We start from the raw sequence: 23,675 nt of genomic DNA, 5'->3' as shown, positions 1-23,675 counted from the left end.
TTAAAATCAGTATAAAAAACTGAAAATCTATGCTTTGCTGATCTAATCACATATGGTAAAATACAGAAATATTCAGAGAAAAACAGACAGTAAGACCGGCTAAACAGCGTGAATCATTTGGGTAATATAATAGAAATGAAAGAAAACTGGGCACAGGTTCTCACGCCAGTAGCTAAGGTTCTACTGGTACAAAGCAGCTCCCAGAGATGAGATAACTGCCAGTCAAATGACCCCCCCACCCCCCCCCCAGATATCACAACCTGATACTGCCATTAACCTCTAATATCACGTGTTTTGGAGATTAAAGGGATTGTCCAAGATGATGTACCGAGTCTTATTTCCTTGGGTCAAGTTTCTTCTCCATATAGGACCGGTCTCTTTAAGGAGATCCAACACCCTACCTAAGCCGCATTCAAAGAGTCACACTTAGCCAGCCAGAATACTACTCCGTACTGACGAGCGGCAAGCACCCCGAAACAGCTGTTTACAGATGGATATTTGGCTTGGTTATATTCCCTTGTTAAAAAGTCAGATTTTGACTCCCAGGGAGCCACTTCTACAAGGTGGTGTTATCGAGATGGTTCTCTTCCAGTGGGATGCAATATAAAAGCTATTCCAGTCACCTGAGTTTCTAAGCTGTGATCCTAATACCGAGTAATAATGGCCCCACACAATATATAAATCTAACCTAATGACAAGAAATTCACGGTTATTCATATATTATGTATAGAAATACTTACTGGGGGAATTTTCGGCTTATCTGAACTGAAGAGGTCCTCATTGTCATCCTCACAAAACAATCCTGCTCCCGTTGAGAGTTTGGTGCTTTTGGGTCTCTCGGACTGGAACACAAGCCAAATATTTTCTTTAGTTTACTTTTAACATTCAGGTCATGGTTTAGTATCCCTTAAAGAGTTGGTACCAAGATCAAAACTTATCCTCTACCTACAGGATGGGGCCTGAACATATGACCGATAGGAGTCTGAGAGCTAGGACCTCCGCTGAACCCAGGGGCAGAGTTCTTGATTTCTCAGAATGAATGGCGCGGTGGTTAAGCATGCACTTCGAGATCCATTCATTGTCTATGGCACTGGTGGAGATAGCCGCCTATTCTATTCGACTACTCGTATGCAGCCGTTTCTGTCATCCTACAGAGGATGAATAGAGGGACATGCATGCTCGTCATGGCTCTATTCATTTAAAGGGGTTGTCCAAGTTATATTTATTGATTACCTATCATCAGGATAGTTCATCAATATCAGATCGGCGGGGGATCAGCCGTTTAAAGAGAAGGCGCCCGCCGTGCCAGTGCTGCCTCCTCTTCATTGTTTACCTGCTTGCCGTCGCATCTGCAGCGGTGAGCAGGTGTAATTGCACCCAAGCCGTTCCATTCATTTCAATGGGACAGCTCGTTCCTATACACTTCTATAGGACCAGCCCTGTACCTCACATGGATCGAGAGATCTCCCCGTTCATTGCTCCAATTGTTCTGCTACATTTATTTCCGTCTGGCAGTTCAGGGAAGGGGTGTCTGTCTTTTCTGCGATAGCTCTTACCCCGTAACTGCCACGGCTTCTAACAGAAGATAGGACTGGTGATTGTTGTAGATTCACACTGAGCATGTGCGACCACCTCAGTGAGGTGGACAAGAAATAAGCAAAATAACAAACAGCAGGTGGTGCTATACATTTTAAGTACAATTTTATTGAACAGCTCAGTAGCTATACTAAATTTTTCATTACATGCAATTACAAAATAATTCAAATCCAGGTGCTAATTTGAAAAAATGTGGAAAATTATTTTTTTAAGAGTAAGTACACTTTTTGGAAACTTTTGATACGTCACATGGACATATCAAAAGTGTTGATCGGCAGGGTCCCAGCGCTGCGACCCTCACCGATCTCTAGAACGAAGAGTCAGGTGCGCTTAGCCGAGCGCTGCTTCTCCTTGCTCCTGAGTGTGCTAGTGAACAAGGTCTCATTAGAAAGTCTATGTCTTCACTACTTTCTGACCCTCAGAGCTGGGACCCCCACCAATCAACCTTTATGACATATCAAACATTTTAATAAAGTGTAGTTACTCTCTAACTACTTTGTGCTAGCACTTTTCTACTGATGCTAGTGAGAACCTATCTGTATGAAGATCTCCACACAACGTTACACCACTTACTGATTTTTTATTGGCGCTGGCAAACAGATCGACATCTGGGTCATTATCCTTCTGTAGCTCTTGACTGAAGAGAAGTTCCTCATCTTGAAACACTCCTGTGCTCTTCCACTGAGCGCCTTTATCCACAGAGTCCTAAAAATGGTTTAAACATGTGACTGTTCTGTTCTCAATTACGTTTCCAATATACTCGGCAGAGGTTTCTACATCCATCTTGAACACAGCGCATTACCATACTTCTGTTTTTCAATGTATTTCCTTTATATGCCAACATATAGGATTCTGAGTTTTAACCCCAAGTCCCCAACATCTATATTCCCGTCAGATCTAGGATTGTGACCTCTGCCACTGATGAAGGAAGCATGCCCACATACAAGAACACAATACCCCCGCTTACCTTCACAGTGCCATGCTGTATAATATTAACTGCAAACTGATCTTCCATGTCATCCTCTTCGTCTCCAAAGAGACTCAGTACGTTTTTACTTTTCATCTTGCTGGCTTGCTTGGCAGGTTGTGGTGGTGATGATGATGCAAACAAATCCTCGCTATCTGACTCCTCAAAAGGAACTGGTTTTACCTGATAGAAGTGAAAAAAAAAGCAAAGAAATGTGTAAAAAACACACAATTTACAAAGGTGATGTCAAATTGTGAAATTTACGGTGCACCTGCTTTTCTTTTGAACGCAAACACGTTCAACTGAAATAAAATTAAGGGCGTCATTAAGGTAGATCAGCAGCTTACACGAGTTGGATTTCTTACTTAGTTAAAGAGAGCGATGTATATGTATATGATGTTGTAGGCTATGGTGGCAGCAAGCCACAGTGTAAGTCATGCCCATGAGTCTTCAAAAGACCTGCTGCATGTGCACTTGAGCCTCTAGGAGCAACGGGATCGTTGCCATTGCTCTTTGAGGTTCTGCTCTCTCTCTGCAATTGCGGCACCCTCTGCGCCTTAATTGACAGGGCCAGGTGTGATGACGTTTACACTCGAGCGGGTGCAGCAGTTGCAGAGAGAACAGAGTCTCTAGGTCTAACGGTAATGCCCCCTCCTTGCTCCTAGAGGCTCATTTGCACATAGTTAAACTTCATTATTCTAAAGAAACTTCATTACATCTAAAAGAAACAGGTCACACCTTTGAAGACAGTCAAGTACGTGTTTTGGATAAGGAGGGCGATTGGTACAAACGAGGCGTGAAGGAGGCCATCTACGTAAAAATGGAGAAGCCAAGCTTGAATAGAGGCCGTGGGGGGGGGGATTAGACATCTATTGTCTGCCACATACAATGCGGTCTTGACACCTTTTTCTGGGAGGTCATTATCACCTACTGACTCCAATTAGGATAATGGAATCAACACCTCTGACCCCATGCTGGGTATAATGACCTCTGACCCCATGCTGGGTATAATGACCTCTGACCCCATGCTGGGTATAATTACCAGATGTGGATTCAGTTACATATTTATTCCCAGAATTCTTGTACAGTCACTCAGAATTGAGAAAACTCGTTGGAAGAACGAGTGAAATGTTTTCAAGAAATCTACAGTACGTCCAGTTGCCTGGATTTATTCTTTACAGATAAAACTTCATTATGTTTTAATATATGCAAATTAGCCTCTAGGAACAATGGGGGCATTGCCATTACACCTCGAGGCTCTGCTCTCTCTGCAGAAGTGCTGTGCCTTCTGCACATTGATTGACAGTGCCAGGCAGGGAAAATGTCATCACACCGGGCCCTAACGTCTCACACGATTAAGAACATAATTGTTTGAAACGCGTCAACTGTTAACTGCCGTCTTGGTGAAGGGACTGTATCTGCGAGTTACTGCTATGTTAGGAAATAAAGCGCATTTGAAAATTTTAAGTGCTGGATTTACTTTCTTGGATTACTACGAATGGACTTACTTGGCCCTAATCCGTGCACAGGATTCATTATGAGGTGAGCTGGTAAATCTCTATTTATGTGAAGCAGCACAGATGCCTTCAGCTGCCAGGCGCACATGTAACAGGTCAGCCAGTGTCATGGGCACAAACCTGCTGACAGATGCCCTTTAAAGAGAATGTGTCTCAGAAAATGACCTATTATTTAAAATCACATTTTTATGTTTAACATATTTTTAAAGAATTTCTGATGGTTAAACAAAAACCATAAAATCCTGCAGGGCTCCAGACTAAAAAAAATCTCAAGGAGCCATTGGCTCCTAACCTGAAAAATTTAGGAGCCAAATGAAATTTTTAGTCGCAAAATTTAAAATCCATATAATATAGCTGGGATGCTAAGGAGCATGGGGTTTTCTAAGCTACAGCCCACCTATCTCTAGCAAAGGGCCCCCAAAATTAAGAAGAGAGAACCAAGCATGTGCGGCAGGCGCTCTCGGCTATTTTCAGAACTCCCATAGAAGTGAATGGACAGTGAACTACGCAAGCATGATCACCTCTCCATTCACCTCTATGGAAGTTCCAGGAAGTTTCGGCACTCCCATAAAAGTCAATACAGGGTGGGCGTGCATACATGGTGCGCCCTCGTTCACTTTGGGGACCGTACCTAGCCTATGCCACCAAAGTGCGAGATGGGCCAACCCCTTTAAAAGGGTATTCTGGTAATCTGATAATCCACAGGATAGTTTTATATTTCTGACCACAGTATTGGGACTGCCCCATACCCCGAAATGAATGGAGAGGCTGGTGGAGCATGCGCCTTGGCGCTACATTTAATCTATATGCGACCGCCAGAAATAGCCAAGCACTGTCCAATAGAGAATGAATAGGGTGGCAGGTACATACACTATCTGCTGCTGCATTTATTTTAGGGAGCTCCATAGGGCAGGGAAGGCCAACCTGAGGCTCTCCAGCTGTTGCAAAACTACAACTCCCAGCATGCCCAGAAAGTCTACAGCTATCAGCAGGGCATGGTGGGAATTGTAGTTTTACAACAGCTGGAGAGTCGCAGGTTGGCCATCCCTGCCATAGGGTATGGGGCCACTTTTTCATTATTGGAGGGGTTCCCAGACACCTAGCAGTATATACATGAAGATATCTTTATATCTTCTATAGACTGGATGGAACCGGCACTCAAAACAATCGGATTTCACGTGGAAGTTGAATAAAAATTTATTAAACAATCAACACTATATACTAGATGCACCAAGGTAAAATTCATATAAAATATATAAAAAATATAATAAAAAGCATATATCTCAGTGTTAGCCAAGCGAGTGGAATTTTCTTCAGGCACAGAGGTCTGAAGTGCTACGCACAGAGGGCTGCATCCGTGTCCCCCCAATTGGGTAGGCTATTGGATCACAGTCGTCCGTGACGGAGCTATACAGAGCTTATTGAATATTGTGCTTGGAATGGTCGCAGGTATTATTCACATATAAATTTCACATAATCTTAAATGCATGTAAATAAAATCTTGTGCCACCGTATGGGGTAGAGAGAAGGTATTTTAAAGGTGAGCTGAGTTCAATTATCCATCACCTATAGTGGTCTCAATTTCTGAGTAAGCTGGAGGTAAGAAAGTCACTAGTCCAGCACGTCTGATATCACTGAGGAAGAGATAAGATATCTCGAAACGCGTCTGGGCGTATTACCTGTGAAAGAACCATCGCAGCGGTACATGGCCATGTACTAAAAGTTCATCCACCTACTCACGTAAGACCAAGAAGCGCTGTGAAATTCACGTAAGTGAAACAGCTGACATAGGTCTCTTACGAGAGTGCAGACGGGATCCACACAGACAACTGGACCCGACACTAATACAGCGGGGAAAGACTGAAGCGTGGGACGCCACGACAGAAAACCTCCCGCAGACCTAACCGAGTGAATTCACACGGGAAACAGTGAGTAACATTAACTCAAGTGGAACCATACTGAACCGCTGTACGCAAGGCGGTATAGGCACGGCGATATCAGACGTGCTGGACTAGTGACTTTCTTACCTCCAGCTTACTCAGAAATTGAGACCACTATAGGTGATGGATAATTGAACTCAGCTCACCTTTAAAATACCTTCTCTCTACCCCATACGGTGGCACAAGATTTTATTTACATGCATTTAAGCTTATGTGAAATTTATATGTGAATAATACCTGCGACCATTCCAAGCACAATATTCAATAAGCTCTGTATAGCTCCGTCACGGACGACTGTGATCCAATAGCCTACCCAATTGGGGGGACACGGATGCAGCCCTCTGTGCATAGCACTTCAGACCTCTGTGCCTGAAGAAAATTCCACTCGCTTGGCTAACACTGAGATATATGCTTTTTATTATATTTTTTATATATTTTATATGAATTTTACCTTGGTGCATCTAGTATATAGTGTTGATTGTTTAATAAATTTTTATTCAACTTCCACGTGAAATCCGATTGTTTTGAGTGCCGGTTCCATCCAGTCTATATTACATTGATCAGAATCAGGGGGTTCTTCTTTGAACCTGTGCACCTGGCGTGTCGAATCACAGTGAGCCACCTGCACAGCATCCTTTACAATCTTCATATCTTCACCAGTCCTTCAATGACCTGGGGCATAACTACGGTGAAAGGAACGGCACAAGTGGGGTGGGGGTGGGTTCAGTGCCAGGTGGTCTGTGACTGGCAGGAGCCCCTCTACTAGGCACATTACCCCCATGGCTTCTCTATAATAAGGTATTCGGTAGTTAGTGACAGCACATCTGTACAGACATGGAGCTGGGCGTGTGATGGAAAAGAAGAGGCCAGGGCAATGGGACTCGCTCCCTGAGATATTGCACATGATGTCACTGAGCTTTCCTCCCCGCCTGCTTGTCCAGTACTCTTCCTCCACAAGTCACACTGAGGCAGAGGACTGGCCACTGCAGCAGCCTCAGAGCCTGGTCACACAGATACATAGAATTAAAGATCCTTCCCCCAGAATGCCATGAAAGTGCCAGGTGAATGCCTTGGTGACCCCTGCCATGGTGACTGGGCAGACGTGCTGCCACTACAGGCCTGCTGCCCACCGCCTGCACAGGGCACTGCCCAGGAGAACACTACCTGTACCAGCCACCGGCTGCCTTAGGAAGTTTGCTCCGTCCAAACCTGCCCACTCCAGGCACTGAGAGCCCAGGAACTGTGACCGCCCAGGCACCCTCATCTTCACACAAACGCCATGATAGTGACCGGATACTGCAGCCTATTTGCGATGTCCATCAAAACAGCCGCCATCCCAAGCCCCGTCCACCCATCCGCGACAGCCTATCACAATGCAGGAGTGCCAGATTAGCCAATACGTGAGCAGAATCCAAAGTCTAGGCGCAAATGGCGACAAGACTACAAAGTCTTGTCGCCATCTTGCAATTCTAAGTCGCATTTGCGACCATTTTGGTCGCCATCTGGAGCCCTGCACTGGCCTCTAAGCCTAATAATTAGGCGTCACTTCTTGGTCTGTACAGATCCTTTACTGCAGTTACCTGCTTATCTATACACAGAGGTGATATCATTACAGGCAGGATTAGCATGACAGATAAGACAGGATCCACTATTCCCAATAGGCGATTGTCAGAGCTTCTCTATCCTTTCCTTGTACAATGACCTCTGAACAGGTCACACAGATCAGGCCTGAAAAACTCTCCCATAGAAGTCAATGAGGTCCCCTCCTGACTATTGTGTCTATGTGTCTTTAAATACATCTGTAATCAGAAATAAAAAGGGATTACAAAAAAGGATATGTGTCACTGGTTTTAACTGGTATATAAAATTTTGGGCGACACACTTCCTTTAATTCCTTTAAAGTTAAACTACCAGTATGTGTGACCCAGTGACATGACACATGGGTTACACGTCAATGTCTGGCTGCAGCGACCACAAGACCTGAATCTAACTGGACGCTGACGTGGAGAGACCCGAGACCTGCGGCGCCCAGAGCAAGCGATGCTGCCATAATCCAGAGGCGGAGATCAGGTAACTATGATTTCCACCACGGGTCCAGCCATGCCGAGGGGTGGGGTCTGCAGAAAAGGCCCCCGGGGCTGAACAATCCCTTTAAGGCTATGTCTACATCTACAAAGGCAGGAGCCTAAACAGAAGATACCAGCAAAAAAATTAAATAAAAGATGAAACACACTGCAGTGGTATTCTCTCTAGCAGAATGCTGGTATTTATGTCAAAAAGCTAATGAATGATAGTGAATGAGATCCATTGGGCACTGGCGGTGTCCTGATCCAGAGATTCCGGTCATCTGTAGATGTGTGCCTATCCCAAATAGGACTGGTGCATCAAAACTGGTGCAAAGGCAATGTGGAAAAGCTGCCCATGCCAACCAGTCCCATGTGGCATGGGCATTGACTCCACTTTAAATATAAAAAAAAAAACTAAATGGACCTATGAGCCATTATTTCCTAATAAGCTGCACGTTCACCTTCCATTTTCTTAAAAGACATGGTAAAATAAGCAAGTAACAGAAAATGCGATTTTTGTACTTACCGTAAAATCCCTTTCTCGTTCAATTCATTGGGGGACACAGCACCTTGGGTATACGACCAGCTACCACTAGGAGGCGACACTAGATATAAAAAAGGTTGACTCCGCCAGACACTAGACTAATCAGTTTGTACCAATATCAGTAGGAGAGAGAAACAAAACCAAAGAACCAACATGTCCTGGACCAGGGAAGGAAAGAAGAACAGCAGCCAGGTGACAGAAAGAGAAATGAAAACAAAGGGTGGGATCTGTGTCCCCCAATGAATTGAACGAGAAAGGTATTTTACGATAAATACAAAAATCCAATTTTCTCGTTAATGTCATTGGGGGGACACAGCACCATGGAACGTCCCAAAGCAGTCCCCGAGGGTGGGAAGGAAATCTCATGCAAAAAGTTGGGCACACAGGTGCAGGAGAACCATGTGACCCAACAGGACCAGGAGAGACCCTAGCATGAAATGATAGATAGAAAACTAAGGAAGTGAGCAGAGAGGCTCCAGGACCAGGAAGAGTGCAAAGAAAAAAATTATGAGAGACCGCCAGGATCCCAAGGACAAGTGCCACATGAAGTCTCAGGAAAAAAGGAACTAGTCGAGGGTGTGGAGACACACTCGTCTGAGAGATATTGGAGAAGAAGAGAGAGGACTAAAACTAGCCTAAGGAGGAACACAGTTCTCAAATCGAGGGAAAGCTCCATCCCAGAAATGGCCAATATGAATGCAAATTGCGAACCAATGCAACAAACTCCCAGGTACCAGGACCTGAACCTGGGGAGATGGGAAGAGAGTTTAGAATCTTAAGAGGGAAACAAGCCTATGGGGACCCAGGAAGGAAAAGAACCAAACCGGGCCCAAAGAAGCAGCTGTTATACAGAGCATGTGCAGTCAGAGATGCCATGAGTAGCTTCCCCAGAGGGACCCGGGCCAGCTAGATGGTCTAAGACTCATTGGGGCAGGGACTTCAAGCAGGATTACCCAGTCAGAGGCTCCAGTAGGGTCCACAGAACTGGACCACATGAGGACAATGATAGCCAGATTATCAAAGGAAAAATGAAATGTAGCGACCATAAGGAAAAAAAATACTCAGCCATGGTTAACCAACCATCCCAAGTGCAGTGACTAGCATACTGTAGAACACTGTCCCAGAAGGGGCAAGTACAGCACCCTGGATTTTGTAAAAGAATCGCCAGACATCCATATGTCAGAAAAGGATGCAGAAGCCGGGAGAGACTACACTGACATGTAGAAACCAGCTACCAGCCGAGCACAATGAAACCCCCAAGGAAAGGGGATGAAACTGACAGGTGCAGACAATGGCAAGGCTCAAGCGAACGGCACTTCTGTCATGAAGCATAACTAATCAGAGAACATAAGGAAGTACCAAGAACGCCAGGACCATGGAAGAACCACGGGACCATGTCCGATGCCAGAGCGAGCAGCAGAAAATTCCACCCACCAAGTAGGTGTGTGGCGCTCACTAGTCCTGTCACAGCCATATCAGAGAGGACATCCAGCGATAACCCGAAAACTGCAGTAGCGGCTGGTGCTCACAATGCCGAGTATCCCTGCAGGATAGAGCCTCCAGTGGTGATCCAGGTACTCTGCCAGGACTGGGCCACGTAACTCTGAAAAGAAAGCAGAGAGGCAGTAACAACAACGAGAGTACTCCATCCATGAAATGCGGCAACGCAGCTGTGCAGAATACAGCGTTGACGAAGAACAAACCTAGCATGATAGCCAACAATCTGCCATGGCGGAGGGAGTGTGGTTGTCTGGTGTATAACAGGACTGAAAAGTCTTGTTAAATAGTGCGTCACGCAATAAAGTAAAAATCATGCCCAGTACAGGGGCAATGAGAAGACTTGGTGCACTCAGAGGGCTTGGTTCAGGATGTACTGTACCGGGTGTCAGATCTGAACAGGCCAGCCATATAGTGGATCTAACAATTGCAACTCTACTCCGCCCAAGAAGGGGAGGAACATATGGTTACCAGGTACATACTACAACCAGGATGGTTTGTCAGATACAGCGCCTTGAGATAGTACAAGTACACTGCCGAGGATGACTGTAATGGGGTACCAGATGCATACTAGAACCAGAAAAGAGTGATAAATACAGCGTCTGGGGATGGTACCATCACGCCGCAAGAAGAGGGGCCACATGATTGCCTAGCACACATTAGAGCCAGGAAAGGGTATCGCAGGAGCCGTATGGCCACAGATTGTACCAATAGGGCACAGCACTTGGAGATACTATAAATACTCCGCCTGAGAATGGGAGTAATCTGGCTGCATGGTGCACACTATAATGAGAGTGGAGACATGGCTACAACATCTGGAACTGGTATAGGTACTCCCCTTGATAAAGAAGTAGTATGACTGCGTGATGTACACTAGAACCAGACAGGTGCAATGGCTACAGCATCTGAAGATGGCATCGGGTACTTCGCCTGATAAGGGAGAAATACGGCTGCATGGTGCACACTAGAACCAGACAGGTATAATGGCTACAGCCTCTGGAGATGGTACAGGTACTTCACCTAATAAAGGAGTAATGTGGCTACATGGTGCACACTAGTACCAGACAAGTGAAATGGCTACAGCGTCTGAAGATGGTACAGGTAACTCCACCCAATAATGGAGTAATATGGTGCATGGAGAGCATTTGAACCAGACAGGTAAAATGGCTATAGCATCTAAATATGGTACAGGTACTCTGCTTGATAAGGGAGTAATATGGTTGCATGATGCACACTAGCACCAGGATGGTGTATTGGCTACAGCATCTGGAGAAGTAATACGGTGGGCTGGAACACTCTTGGACTAGGAGGGTGTGTTGAATATACCGTAGCCTCTGGTAATAGTGAAATTACTCCAGCTGAAAAGGAGATACATTGGAACCAGGAAATTCTGCCTGATACAGCATTTGGCAGTGGTAGGAGTACCCCCCTGTGAAGGGGATAGAGTATGTAACCGAGTTCAGAACGGATCCGATCGAACGCTAGTGTGAAAGTAGCCTAAAAAACTTTACTAAAGAGATACCAACCCTGGTGGAGAGGAGAGGCTCCTCAGTGGACATTTGTCTTTGACCACCCCGGGAGATACTGTATGGTGGAAGACCGCCTGATGCTCTGTTCCGAGTCAGAATCGGTGCAGAGGAGTCCACCGATGAGGCAGAAGAAACCAGAGGCGTTTTCCTCAGTGCTAGTCCCGTCCTGGGAGGAAACCAGGATGCAGGGGATGAGCAGGACCTATGAGGGGAGACCCTAGGCTGCTATTAGACCCTGCCCCCTGATATGGAACAAGGCAGGAACCTAAGGACTCTGATGCTGCCGCATGAGGGCAGGGAAGATCGCCATAATACCATCATAGCTGAGAATGGGTGCAGGCTACGGTGGAGGTGAGGGACCCACATGGGGAGGTGACCCCTGAACAGAGTTTAGGGTAACCCGACTGAGCCCAGGATCCAGTCACTGCATGCAGGCTAGCCAGGCCGATAGCACAGCATCCCCCAGCCACCGCAGGAGCAGATGCAACCCAGGGGAGGGATGGAGGACAAGGGGAACTGCCACAACATGAACCACCGAACAGGTGCCCAAGATAATACGTCCCACCAATGACGCTACATTCGGGCGGGGGGCACTGTGAAGATGGGGAAAGCACCCTCTGGGAAGAAGGAGATCTCGTCCTCCCACCGGAAATTCCCTGCAGAGACCTCTAGAAGGCCATGAAGGAGGCAACACCCGTAGAAAAAAAAAAAACAGGAAGCCAGAAAAAAAAAATGTCGGGAAAGAGTTTGGCCTAGTCCCGGCAGAAGCCGGGGGCTAGAGTAGATAGTGTAGCTGAAAATGAGGCACCCCCGGCAGACTGAAGCTACAGGGTGCTGGGAAGCGTAAAAAAAAAGCTCAGAAAGGTTACAAAAAAGGGTATGCATGGAAAGGGGGTCAAAGCGATCCCCACTAGTGAGAAAAATGACCCAATAGAACCCCTGGATGGCAGGGAAAAATCGGAAAACAGATGCAGCCTTGTGACAGTCGAAGCCGGGGACTAAAGTAGATGCCACAGTCGAAAATGAAGCACCCTAAGCGGGCGGACCCAGCGTGATCTGGGGAGGGGAGGAAGGAATGCCCTGAGGGGGGAGGGAAGGGGGGGTCATAGCAACCTCCATATAGAGAGAAAATGAGCCACACAGAGATCCTGGATGCCAGGAAAAAGGCGGGAACTGGCACGGCCTAGTCCAGGCACAAGCCGGGGACTAGAGTAAATAGGGGGCCAAGGAAGAGAAGGACGGCCAGGGGGGAGGGGATTCCGATGGAGTATGGATGGATGGGAGGGAAGTAGTCCCTAACTAGGGTAGGGAGCATACTCACCATCTGGCGTCTTCGGGCGCCACAGGGTCAACTTGCACTAGAGTGGGATTAACGGTACTCCACTGCGGATGCAGTAATGGGGGACTGGCGAGGTACCAAGGTACGCGCCCGCAGGAGGTGCTACTAAAGTGGACCTCCATGATGAAGACCCCCTGCTGCATGATAAAACCTGCACCTGTTAATTGAAGAGAAAAAAAAAAAAAGAAAGGCAAAAAAGTTGCAGCAAGACCTGCAGGAGAAGAGCAGGTCGTGTCTGCCTCCTGCGGACACTAGAGTAAAACTGATTATCCTAGTGTCTGTGGAGAGGGTATAGCCCACCTGGGCAGAGCCAACCTTTTTAATATCTAGTGTCGCCTCCTAGTGGTAGCTGGGCATGTATACTCATAGTGCTGTGTCCCTCAATGACATTAATGAGAAACCTCTGGATCCTCTTACCTTCCGGGGAAACAACAGGATGGCGACATCCAACAAGTTTTCCGAGGGCACGATTTACACTACAACCATCGTTTTCACCTACTCACCTATTTTAGATGGAAAAAAACAAAAAACAAAACTGTTTTCTATACAGTAGTGTAGAGCTTACCATAATATTTTCTGGTACTGGAGGCAATGTTTCCTCCACAGCTTGGACTTTTCCTTTAGGTTCGGCCTTCTTATCTGTATCATCAGCTAAGGATGCCTTCTCGTTTTCTTCTTTCACAGAAACAGGTGACTTTGGCTGTTCCTGTCATAAAAATACTTTGAGTACAAAATATATCCAACATACGGCGCCGTGTGACTGGCAATATTCAGATTTTTTTTTTAAAGATTTTAAGAAAATAGCTAGTTGGTCATTCACTGAAATTCGCAATTTTAGGCAAAGGACAAAATGATGATCACATTATATCAGGTCTGGGGAATTTATCACGAGAGGAATATTTGACATCAGTTTTTCTTGCGTCTGCGTTGGACTTCTTTATGTCACATTTATCAAACGTCTCATGTTGTTCGATAAATAGGTCTTATCCTTAAACCTAACACATTTGTCTAGAAAAGCTCCTCCAGTTTTCCTACCCCACCCTCCTACCAGTGTGAGACAGATTTTTTTTTTTGCAACTTTAAAAAAAAGTCGTAATGATAAATCTGGAGTGAAACTTGGTAACATAGCTAACCACACCAACATTTCCACCCACATTGAAAAACTGAAACGGTATCAAATAAATGCAAAAAGTCGCAAATGCCCTATTTTGCAACTTTTTGAACACAGAATTCTGGAGTGAAGGCAGGGGTCGAGTGGAGGGGGAACGCGTGGGAACGGCGTTCCTGCACTTTTTTCATGGCAGGAACGCCGTTCCCTTTCAGCCTCAAGCCAGGAGAACGCGGCTGAAATCAGGGGGTGAAGCGCACTGTGCAGGGCAGGCTAAGCGGCTTCACAGCTGTCTGTGAAATAAAAAATAAATAAGACTTCTACTACTTCTATACCTAGTGTACTGATACCTAGTGTACAACCATACACATGACAGCTGCCCACTGTGTATGGATGTAGCAGAGCTGGGTGTGTTGGGGCAGCTGTCATGTGTATAGTTGTACACTAGGTATCAGTACACTAGGTATAAGTAGAAGTCTTTTTTTTTTTTTAAGCAACTACCTAGACAGCTTTCATGGCTGTGAGGGTAAATGCCTTGCCTCTGACGTGTAGAGGTCATGAGTTCGAATCCCAGGACAAACTTTTCTAAAAGTGTTTTTTTTTTTTTATAAGACTTCTACTGATACCTAGTGTACTGATACCTAGTGTATAACCATACACATGACAGCTGCCCCAACACACCCAGCTCTGCTACATCCATACACAGTGGGCAAAGTTACCTACAGTAGAAGTCTTATATATTTTTTTTTTTAAGTAATTAGCTAGACAGCTTTCATAGCTGTGAGGGCATATGCCTTGCCTCTGATGTGTAGGGGTCATGAGTTCGAATCCCATGACAAACTTTTCTAAAAGTGTTTTTTTTTTTTTTTTAAATACCGGACTGTTACTTTACTGCCACGGGGGAGGCGGGCTATTGGCGCCATGATACTGGCACATGAAGGGGGTAGGAGAGAGGAACTTGATACTGGCACATTAGGGGACAGGGGGAGAGGATGGCACTATGATATTGTGTTTTGATCACAATGTGTACATTTGGCTCAGTCCGCAGCTACACAAATTACAGCGTGCTAGATTTTCTGTGCTTTTTTTTTTTTGGAGGGGGGGGGGGGGGGATGTTGCAGTGGATCTTGGGTGAGTTCCCACACTTTTTTTCCCAGGACTTGACCCCTGAGTGAAGGTATGATAGATCTGCCCTAAGTCTTCAGCCATGACTAGAAAAATCAGCCCAGGGCAGGGTTTTGCCATCTCCCTTCCTACAGGATGCTCCTACCTTGTGCTGGAAGCCACCAAAGAGGGCACGCTGCAGAAGTATGTGGGGTTGAGAAGTATGACTGCTGGGGATGGGGTCACTAATGACAGAGGATGGTGTGATGTGAGCACTGGGGAAGTGGGAGGCAATTCTAGCAACCAGCAAAGTGGAGAGGAGAGCGGGAGATACGATTTTTACTATTTGGGCGGGCGAGCGCTGCTATGACTTCTATTGGCAGGAAGTTATATTCTAAAAACTGGGAAGGACGAGGTGAGAAATCTCAAGTAACATTTGAGGATCGACTTCGATTTAAAGAGATATCGCTAAACAGATAATACAAGCAAAGGAATTTCCAACCACCTTAGTGACATTAGACGACCTAAAAGAAGCCACTTGCTAAGTAAAACTAAATATCTTACCAATCCATGAAAATCTCTTGCTAATAAGATCCCTGCTTATTCTCTAGTGATTAGGTTGTTAATTACTTGGTTGTAGCGATTTGGAAGCGATCTTCAGGCTACGTAGTGATTTTTTTTTAGTGAAAAAATTCTAGTTGAAGCCTCAGCCTTAGAGCTGAAAAAGCCCTTCAGATAAAGCGCTGCCATATTCTTCACAGCGTGTTGATGAATGCAGGGCAGCAACTGAGCCACGACAGCGTTTTCTGGCAAAAGCGGTATTGTTCTTTATCAGAATTTGCAACTTACCAAAGTTTTGATTATTCCGGATGAAAACAAAGGCTCTTCAGTGCTGACGTCATCTTCAAACAAGAGGGAAACCCGATGAGTCTTCTGACTATAAATGAAGACATACCCGTTAAGGAGGTGGAAAGTAGTCCATTTTCTACAGTAGGCAGGTACTGGAGAGAATGGCTCGCCTGTTTATCTACTAAATGTTCAGACTCTTTGGACTAGGACAGGGATCAGCAACCTTCGGCACGCCAGGAGAAACTACGACTCCCAGCATGTACACCTGCTTGGATGTTCTCAGAATTGCCACAGAAGTGAGTGAAGCATGCTGGGAGTTGTAGTTTCACAACAGCTGGAGTGCCGGAGCTGGCTGATCCCTGGGCTAGGAGAAAATGTCTGTATGTGGGTAAGTAATTGGCTCAGTGATAGAAAACAGAGGGTGGTTATTAGGGTGGGTTCACATCATGTTTTACGATCATAAAAGATACAGAAACGCAGCACACCACGTTCTTGTATCCTGCACAATCCGTAAAAAAAAAAATATTATATATATATATTTTTACAATGGGACTCTATGGTGAATGGATGCCACTGTATGGCATCAGTCTGAGGCATCCGTTTAATGTATACTTTTTTTTTGTATATTTTAGGCTACTTTCACACTGGCGTTTTGTTTCCGTTTGCGAGATCCGTCATGGGCTCTCAGAAGCGGTCCAAAACAGATCAGTTTTGCCCTAATGCATTCTGGATGGATACGGATCTGTTCAGAATGCATCAGTTTGCCTCCGTTCCGCTCTGGAGGCGGACACCAAAACGCTGCTTGCAGCGTTTTGGTGTCCGCCTCATGATGCGGAGGCAAACGGATCCGTCCTGACACAATGTAAGTCAATAGGGACGGATCTGTTTTCACTGACACAATAGAAAACTGATCCGTCCCCCATTGACTTTCAATGGTGTTCAAGACGGATCCGTTTTGGCTATGTTACAGATAATACAAACGAATCCGCTCTGAACGGATGCATGCGGTTGTATTATCTGAACGGATCAGTCTGTGCAGATCCATGACAGATCCGCACCAAACGCGAGTGTCAAAGTAGACTAAAAAGGATGAGAAAAACGTGATGTGAACCCAGCATTAACGGTACTGCAGGGGCCAGTACTGGAGGGGTCACTAGTGGGGTACCACAGGGGTCAGTATTGGGCCCTATTCTCTTCAATATATTTATTAATGATCTTGTAGAAGGCTTGCACAGTATATACTACACTGTGCATATACTACAGAGGACAGTATTACACTGTGCATATACTACAGAGGACAGTATTACACTGTGCATATACTACAGAGGACAGTATTACACTGTGCATATACTACAGAGGACAGTATTACACTGTGCATATACTACAGAGGACAGTATTACACTGTGCATATACTACAGAGGACAGTATTACACTGTGCATATACTACAGAGGACAGTATTACACTGTGCATATACTACAGAGGACAGTATTACACTGTGTATATACTACAGAGGACAGTATTACACTGTGTATATACTACAGAGGACAGTATTACACTGTGCATATACTACAGATGACAGTACACAGTGTATATACTACAGATGACAGTACACAGTGTATATACTACAGATGACAGTACACTGTGCATATATACTACAGAGGACAGTATTACACTGTGTATATACTACAAAGGACAGTACACTGTATATATACTACAGAGGACAGTATTACACTGTGTATATACTACAGAGGACAGTACACTGTGTATATACTACAGAGGACAGTACACTGTGTATATACTACAGAGGACAGTACACAGCTACAGAGGTATCTGGATAGATTGGAGGCATGGGCAGAAAAGTGGCAGATGAGGTTTAACACTGACAAAGGAGGGGCCGTGGAAAAAGGAGGAACAAGCAGAAATGACGGCCACAAGAGGAAACAGGTCTCTTGGAGACGATAGTACAACCGAATGAGACTGATGTGGGGAACAATGTTTTAGTAAATTTGACTGGGTGCGAGTTGACACTGGACTGTTCATCGGTCCTCAACAGAGTCCTCACAGTGCAATGGTGGCGAACCTATGTGCATGTCAGCTCTCTTAGCTTAGCGAAGCAGGAGCCTGCTCTGCTCAGCTAATCCTGGCATAGTACATGTGCTATGCCAAGAGTTAGTAATAGTCCAGGGAGCACGGGCAGGAGCAGCAATATGCTTGTACTCACAGTACTGCTGCCCAGTCATAAATTATACTCCATACACCGCTGACAACTCAGAGGTGTACAGAGAACAGAGTTAATCAATTTATTAATCAATTTATTAAATTGATTAATAAAGTATATTAGAGATAGTTTTATTAGGGCATTAGGGACAACATATTAAAAGTTTAGATAAAGCTTTAGTTGCTCTTTAATGACAGAGTTGAATTTGGATAACAACATAATGGGCAATGTACCTGTTGTAGAGTTTACAGGGGGTGTTAAGTCCACGTTTTGTCCCCCCTTGCCCGCTGGTAGTAGTATTGACATTTTCTATCACAACGTACTTGAAGGGGTAAAACCATCAATATATCCTAGAGCTAATAGAAATATTAGTGATGGTGAAGAAAAGACCCTGTGGTTACTTTCATGTAAGGACATTGTCATTAAGCCAGCGGATAAGGGGGGGACAGGGGCGGGGACGTGGTATTGATGACAAGGGAATATTATCTCACACAAGCATTAAGACAGCTGGGTGGTGTTGGCACGTATGAGACATTTTCGGTGGACCCAACATTTAAGGTACAGACCCAATTGAGAAGTTTACTCCGCAAGTATGTGGAATGTAATTTTCTATCCAAGAGGAGGGCAGAAAAACGTTTGCCATTATTTCCATCTAAACCGTCCAGGTATTTTTTACCCAAGATATATAAGTCACTGGACCGCCCCCCTTCCCCCCCGGGCAGACCTATTGTCGCAGTGATCGGCTCGGTGACTGAACCATTATCTAAGTATGTGGATTGGCTTCTTGGACCAGCCTACCTCAAGGACAAAAATGATTTCCTTCTGTCACTCAGGTCTTTTCAGTGGCAGAAGGGGTTTCAATTGTGTCCTTGGATGTACAGTGCCTTGCAAAAGTATTCACCCCCTTGACTTTTTTCGCGTTTTAGTGTCTCACAACCTGAAATTAACATGGATTGTTTGAGGATTTGCATCATGTAATTTACAGAACATGCCCACAACTATGAAGATGTTTATATTTTTTTTATTGTGAAGCAAACAACAAATTGGAAAAAATAACAGAAAAAGTCAATGTGCATAACTATTCACCCCCTAAAGTCAACACTTTGTAGAGCCACCTTTAGCGGCAATCACAGCTCAAAGTCGCTTTGGATAAGTCTCTGTGAGCTTGCCACATCTTACCACTGGGATTTGTGCCCATTCCTCCTTGCAAAACTGTTCCAGCTCCTTCAGGTTGGATGTTTGCACTTGTGAAAAGCAATCTTAAGTCTGACCGCAGATTTTCTATTGGATTGAGATCTGGGCTGTGACTCGGCCATTCCAGCACATTTGCATGTTTCCCCTTAGACCACTCAAGTGTTGCTTTTGCAGTATGTTTGGGGTCATTGTCCTGCTGCAAGGTGAACCTCTGTCCTAGCCTCAGATCACGCACAGAGTGGTACAGGTTTTGCTCAAGAATCTCTGTATTTAGCACCATCCATCTTTCCCTCAACTCTGACCAGTTTCCCAGTCCCATTTCCACAGCAGGGCTCCAGACTAAAAAAAATATCAAGGAGCCATTGGCTCCTAACCTGAAAGATTTTGGAGCCAAATGAAATTTTTAGATGCCAAACTTAAAATACATATAATATAGCTGGGATATCATTTGGGGTTTTCTAAGCTATAGCCCACGCAGTTAAAGGGGTTGTGCACTAATTTCCATGACCTGTCAGAGTAGCCAGATTCGCATTGGTAATCCGTATCTGTGTGCTCTCTGCATCTGTATGTCTTTTCCACTGCCCCCAAAAAATATAGACCATGTCCTATTCTTGTCCGCACTACGGACAAGGATAGGATTGTTCTATGATGGGCCGGGCGTTCAGTAAAACGCAGAACGCACATGGCCACTATCCATGTTTATCGGATCACCAATTTGCGGACTGCAAAAAATCCAACAGTCGTGTGCATGAGCCCTTACAAAAGGGTGACATTTGCAACATAAATTGACATGATGTAGATTTTCTTGTGGAAAGTGTCTGCACAAAGTGGATGAGATTTATTAAAGGTTAAGTAAACTTTCCTAAAATCACTAAAATGTATTTTCGCAATGTGCTGCAGGAAGACTGTTGCGCTTATTACAGGAACAGGAACCAGTGTCAGCTCAGTTCTGGCGGAAGCACATTGCTGCCCCTGCCCACTCCATAAAGCCTGGCACAGCACCTGTACTGACAGGTTATGCAGAGATTTAAGAATAAGCGCTTTTTTACACACTGGCCCAGATTTACTAATCCTGTAGATGGCGTGAATTTAGACCGGCAGCCCAGACCTGCACCAGATCTATCACAGGGGTCAGGCTGGAGGATACATTTGGTGCACTGACAAACCCTTAAGGGTCCATTTCCATCACTTGTCCGTAATCCGTAAGTTTATTGTAGATCGGCAAAACACGGATACCGGCTGTGTGCCTTCCGCATTTTGCGGAACGCATATGGCCGGCCCTATAATAGAAATGCCTATTCTTGTCAGCAATTGCGGACAAGGATAGGACATGCTCTACCTTTTTTGCAGGGTCGCTGAATGGAGCATCTTTTGCAGCCCCATTGAAATGAACGGGTCCGCCCGTTGTGCAGAATTGCGGAACAGATGCAGACCCAGAACTACGGACGTGTGAACGGACCATTACTCTGACTCTGTACCAACTACTGATTGGCTTATTTTGAGTCAAAATTTTATGCCAGAACTGTGGCACAATGTTGGCACTAAGTAGTGCATCTATGGCTCCATCCATTTCCGCTAAGCCACTTCCCCTAGGTGTAGAAGACCTAGATGCGCCACTTTTTAGACAGATCTTTGGCGCAGACACATTAGAAAATCTGGGCCAGTGTGTCTTCCTCCTATACAGGAAAAAAAACCATCCACTAAAAACCCCCCATGTGAAAGCATCCTCAAGCCCCGTTCACAGATTCTGCACCAAAAAGCCACCAGCAGTTCATCTGCCTCCCACTGTTTTCAATGGGAGATGGCATGTAACGTGGCCATGGTTTATAGCGGCTCAACAACAAGTGGGTCTGCAGTTTGAAACTGAAAAACTGCACCATGTGAACCAGCCTTTAAGGAGATTTTTTGACTTGCTGGCACTGACCTATTAGATTAGATACTACAAGTACCACAGAGCCTGGCACAAGCCTAGCTAATCACATGTAAAATCTGACTGACTGTACAACCCCCACTAGTCGCCCGGCGCCAGAACATGTGCCACTAAACTGTGACCACCCCGGCTCCCTCACCTTCACACAAGTGCCCCTGATAGTAACCGGATACTGCAGTCTATCAGCGCTGTCCATCAAAACGCCCGCCATCCTAAGCTACGCGCACCCATCGGCGACAGCCTATCGCAATGCAGGAGTGCCAGATTAGCCAATCAGTGAGCAGAATCCAAAGTCTTTCGCCTGCATGTGACCAGATACCTGATTGGAGGATGAAACGAAAGTTCAAGCAGTCGGCACTCCTCTCTGAGGTCGTGGTGCTCGCGTCCGGGGTAGGAAGACCCACTTTAAACGCCAAAGGAAAGACCGGCACTTCACTCTTGTTCATGCATAAAGGAGACAAAGCGTCAAGCGACACGTGTTTCGGCTCGAACACGAGCCTTTTTCAAGCATAATGTACATAGACAAGAAACACATTTAAATAGTGCGCCATCACCGCCGTCAAACGTGCTGACGTCACATCACCAAGGAAACGTATGTATACAAAACATCAAACGCAACAATTACAAACATTGTGGCAACATAATCATAGTACTAGTAGACATGTAAATTTATCTTGAAGCTTTATATAGATGCTCAATATAAAAAATGAATGGGCTGTAAGGATGGAGGTTTGCTGCTATTCCGGGCTGGCGATGGAGAGTGGATGTGTGAAGTGCAGTGTTTACTCGACCTGGAGTAGCAAGATGGCCGCGACTGAAAAAGCATGTGGTGGTCAGAGGCTTTGCCCTCGAAGTGTTGAAAAAGATGCGGGAACCCAAGCCACGCCCACCATCTATTGCGGGTAGCGTGAGGGGCGGATCTTCACCCAGCAGATGTCTGCAGTGTGTATCTGCTGAATGAAAGCCTTTTTTTCTTAAAGAGGCAGAGCTGCGGAGGGTGTAGGCGCAAATGGCGACAAGACTACAAAGTCTTGTCCCCATTTTGCAATTCTAAGTCGCATTGGCGACCATTTTGGTCGCCATCTGGAGCCCTGCACAGCATGATGCTGCCACCACCATGTTTCACTGTGGGATATGGTGTTCTTTGGGTGATGTGATGTGTTGGGTTTGCGCCAGACATAGCGTTTTCTTTGATGGCCGAGAAGTTTAATTTTAGTCTCATCAGACCAGAGCACCTTCCTCCATACATTTTAGGAGTCTCCCACATGCCTTTTTGCAAGCTCACAACGCGCCCATTTGTTTTTTTGCTAAAAGTAATGGCTTTCTTCTGGCCACTCTGCCATAAAGTCCAACTCTATGGAGCGTACGGCTTATTGTCGTCCTATGTACAGATACTCCAGTCTCTGCTGTAGAACTCTGCAGCTCCTCCAGGGTTACCTTAGGTCTCTGTGCTGCCTCTCGGAATAATGCCCTCCTTCCCCGGTCTGTGAGTTTTGGTGGGTGGCCGTCTCTTGGCAGGTTTGCTGTTGTGCAATGTTCTTTCCATTTGGTTATGATAGATTTGATGGTGCTCCTGGGGATCATCAATAATTTGGATGCTTTTTTTTTTATAACCTAACCCTGACTTGTACTTCTCAATAACATTGTCCCTTACTTGTTTGGAGAGTTCCTTGGTCTTCATGGCAGTGTTTGGTTAGTAATGCCTCTTGCTTAGGTGTTGCAGCCTATGGGGCCTTTCAAAAAAGGAGTGTATATGTAATGACAGATCAGGTGACACTTAGATTGCACACAGGTGGACATCATTTCACTACTTATGTGACTTCTGAAGGCAATTGGTTACACCAAAGCTTTTTGTGGGCTTCCTCACAAAGTGGGTGAATAAATACGCACATGACAATTTTCTGGTTTCTATTTTTAAACAATAGTATTATTTATATATTTTTTCTCATTTCACTTCACCAACTTAGACTATTGTGTTCTGATCCATCACATAAAATTCAGATTAACAAAACATTAAAATGTAAGGCTGTAATGTAACAAAATACGAAAAAAGTCAAGGGGGGGGGGTGAATACTTTTGCAAGGCACTGTAGAAAGCCTCTACACCTGTATCCCTCATTGAGGAGGTTTGAGGCAGTAACTGTAGTTATAGAGGGCACAGATAAGAGTAGGGAGTATATTGGTTTTATAAAAGAGGCATTGAGCTTGATTCTGAGGAAGAACACCTTTAGATTTGGGAACCAGTGGTATAGACAAAGACATGGGGCAGCCATGGGG

General features: G+C 45.3%; 1 protein-coding gene across 2 annotated transcripts in view; it reads right to left on the bottom strand.

Moving 5' to 3' along the window:
• The window catches only part of LOC122942450 (WASH complex subunit 2A-like), a 138,534-nt gene that overhangs the window by 13,560 nt on the left and 101,299 nt on the right, over positions 1 to 23,675 (bottom strand). For both annotated transcript variants that reach the window (XM_044300080.1, XM_044300079.1), the window contains exons 20-24: positions 16,057 to 16,144; positions 13,561 to 13,701; positions 2,564 to 2,746; positions 2,170 to 2,301; positions 741 to 842 (exon numbers count right to left, since the gene is read on the bottom strand). In XM_044300080.1, coding sequence (XP_044156015.1) covers positions 741 to 842; positions 2,170 to 2,301; positions 2,564 to 2,746; positions 13,561 to 13,701; positions 16,057 to 16,144 — 646 coding nt within the window. The remainder of the gene's footprint in view (positions 1 to 740; positions 843 to 2,169; positions 2,302 to 2,563; positions 2,747 to 13,560; positions 13,702 to 16,056; positions 16,145 to 23,675) is intronic.

The sequence above is a fragment of the Bufo gargarizans genome, chromosome 6, assembly GCF_014858855.1.
Source record: "Bufo gargarizans isolate SCDJY-AF-19 chromosome 6, ASM1485885v1, whole genome shotgun sequence".
Classification (NCBI taxonomy): domain Eukaryota; kingdom Metazoa; phylum Chordata; class Amphibia; order Anura; family Bufonidae; genus Bufo; species Bufo gargarizans.
Note: the sequence above shows the minus strand (reverse complement) of the source record. Positions and strands in the feature narration are given on the sequence as shown.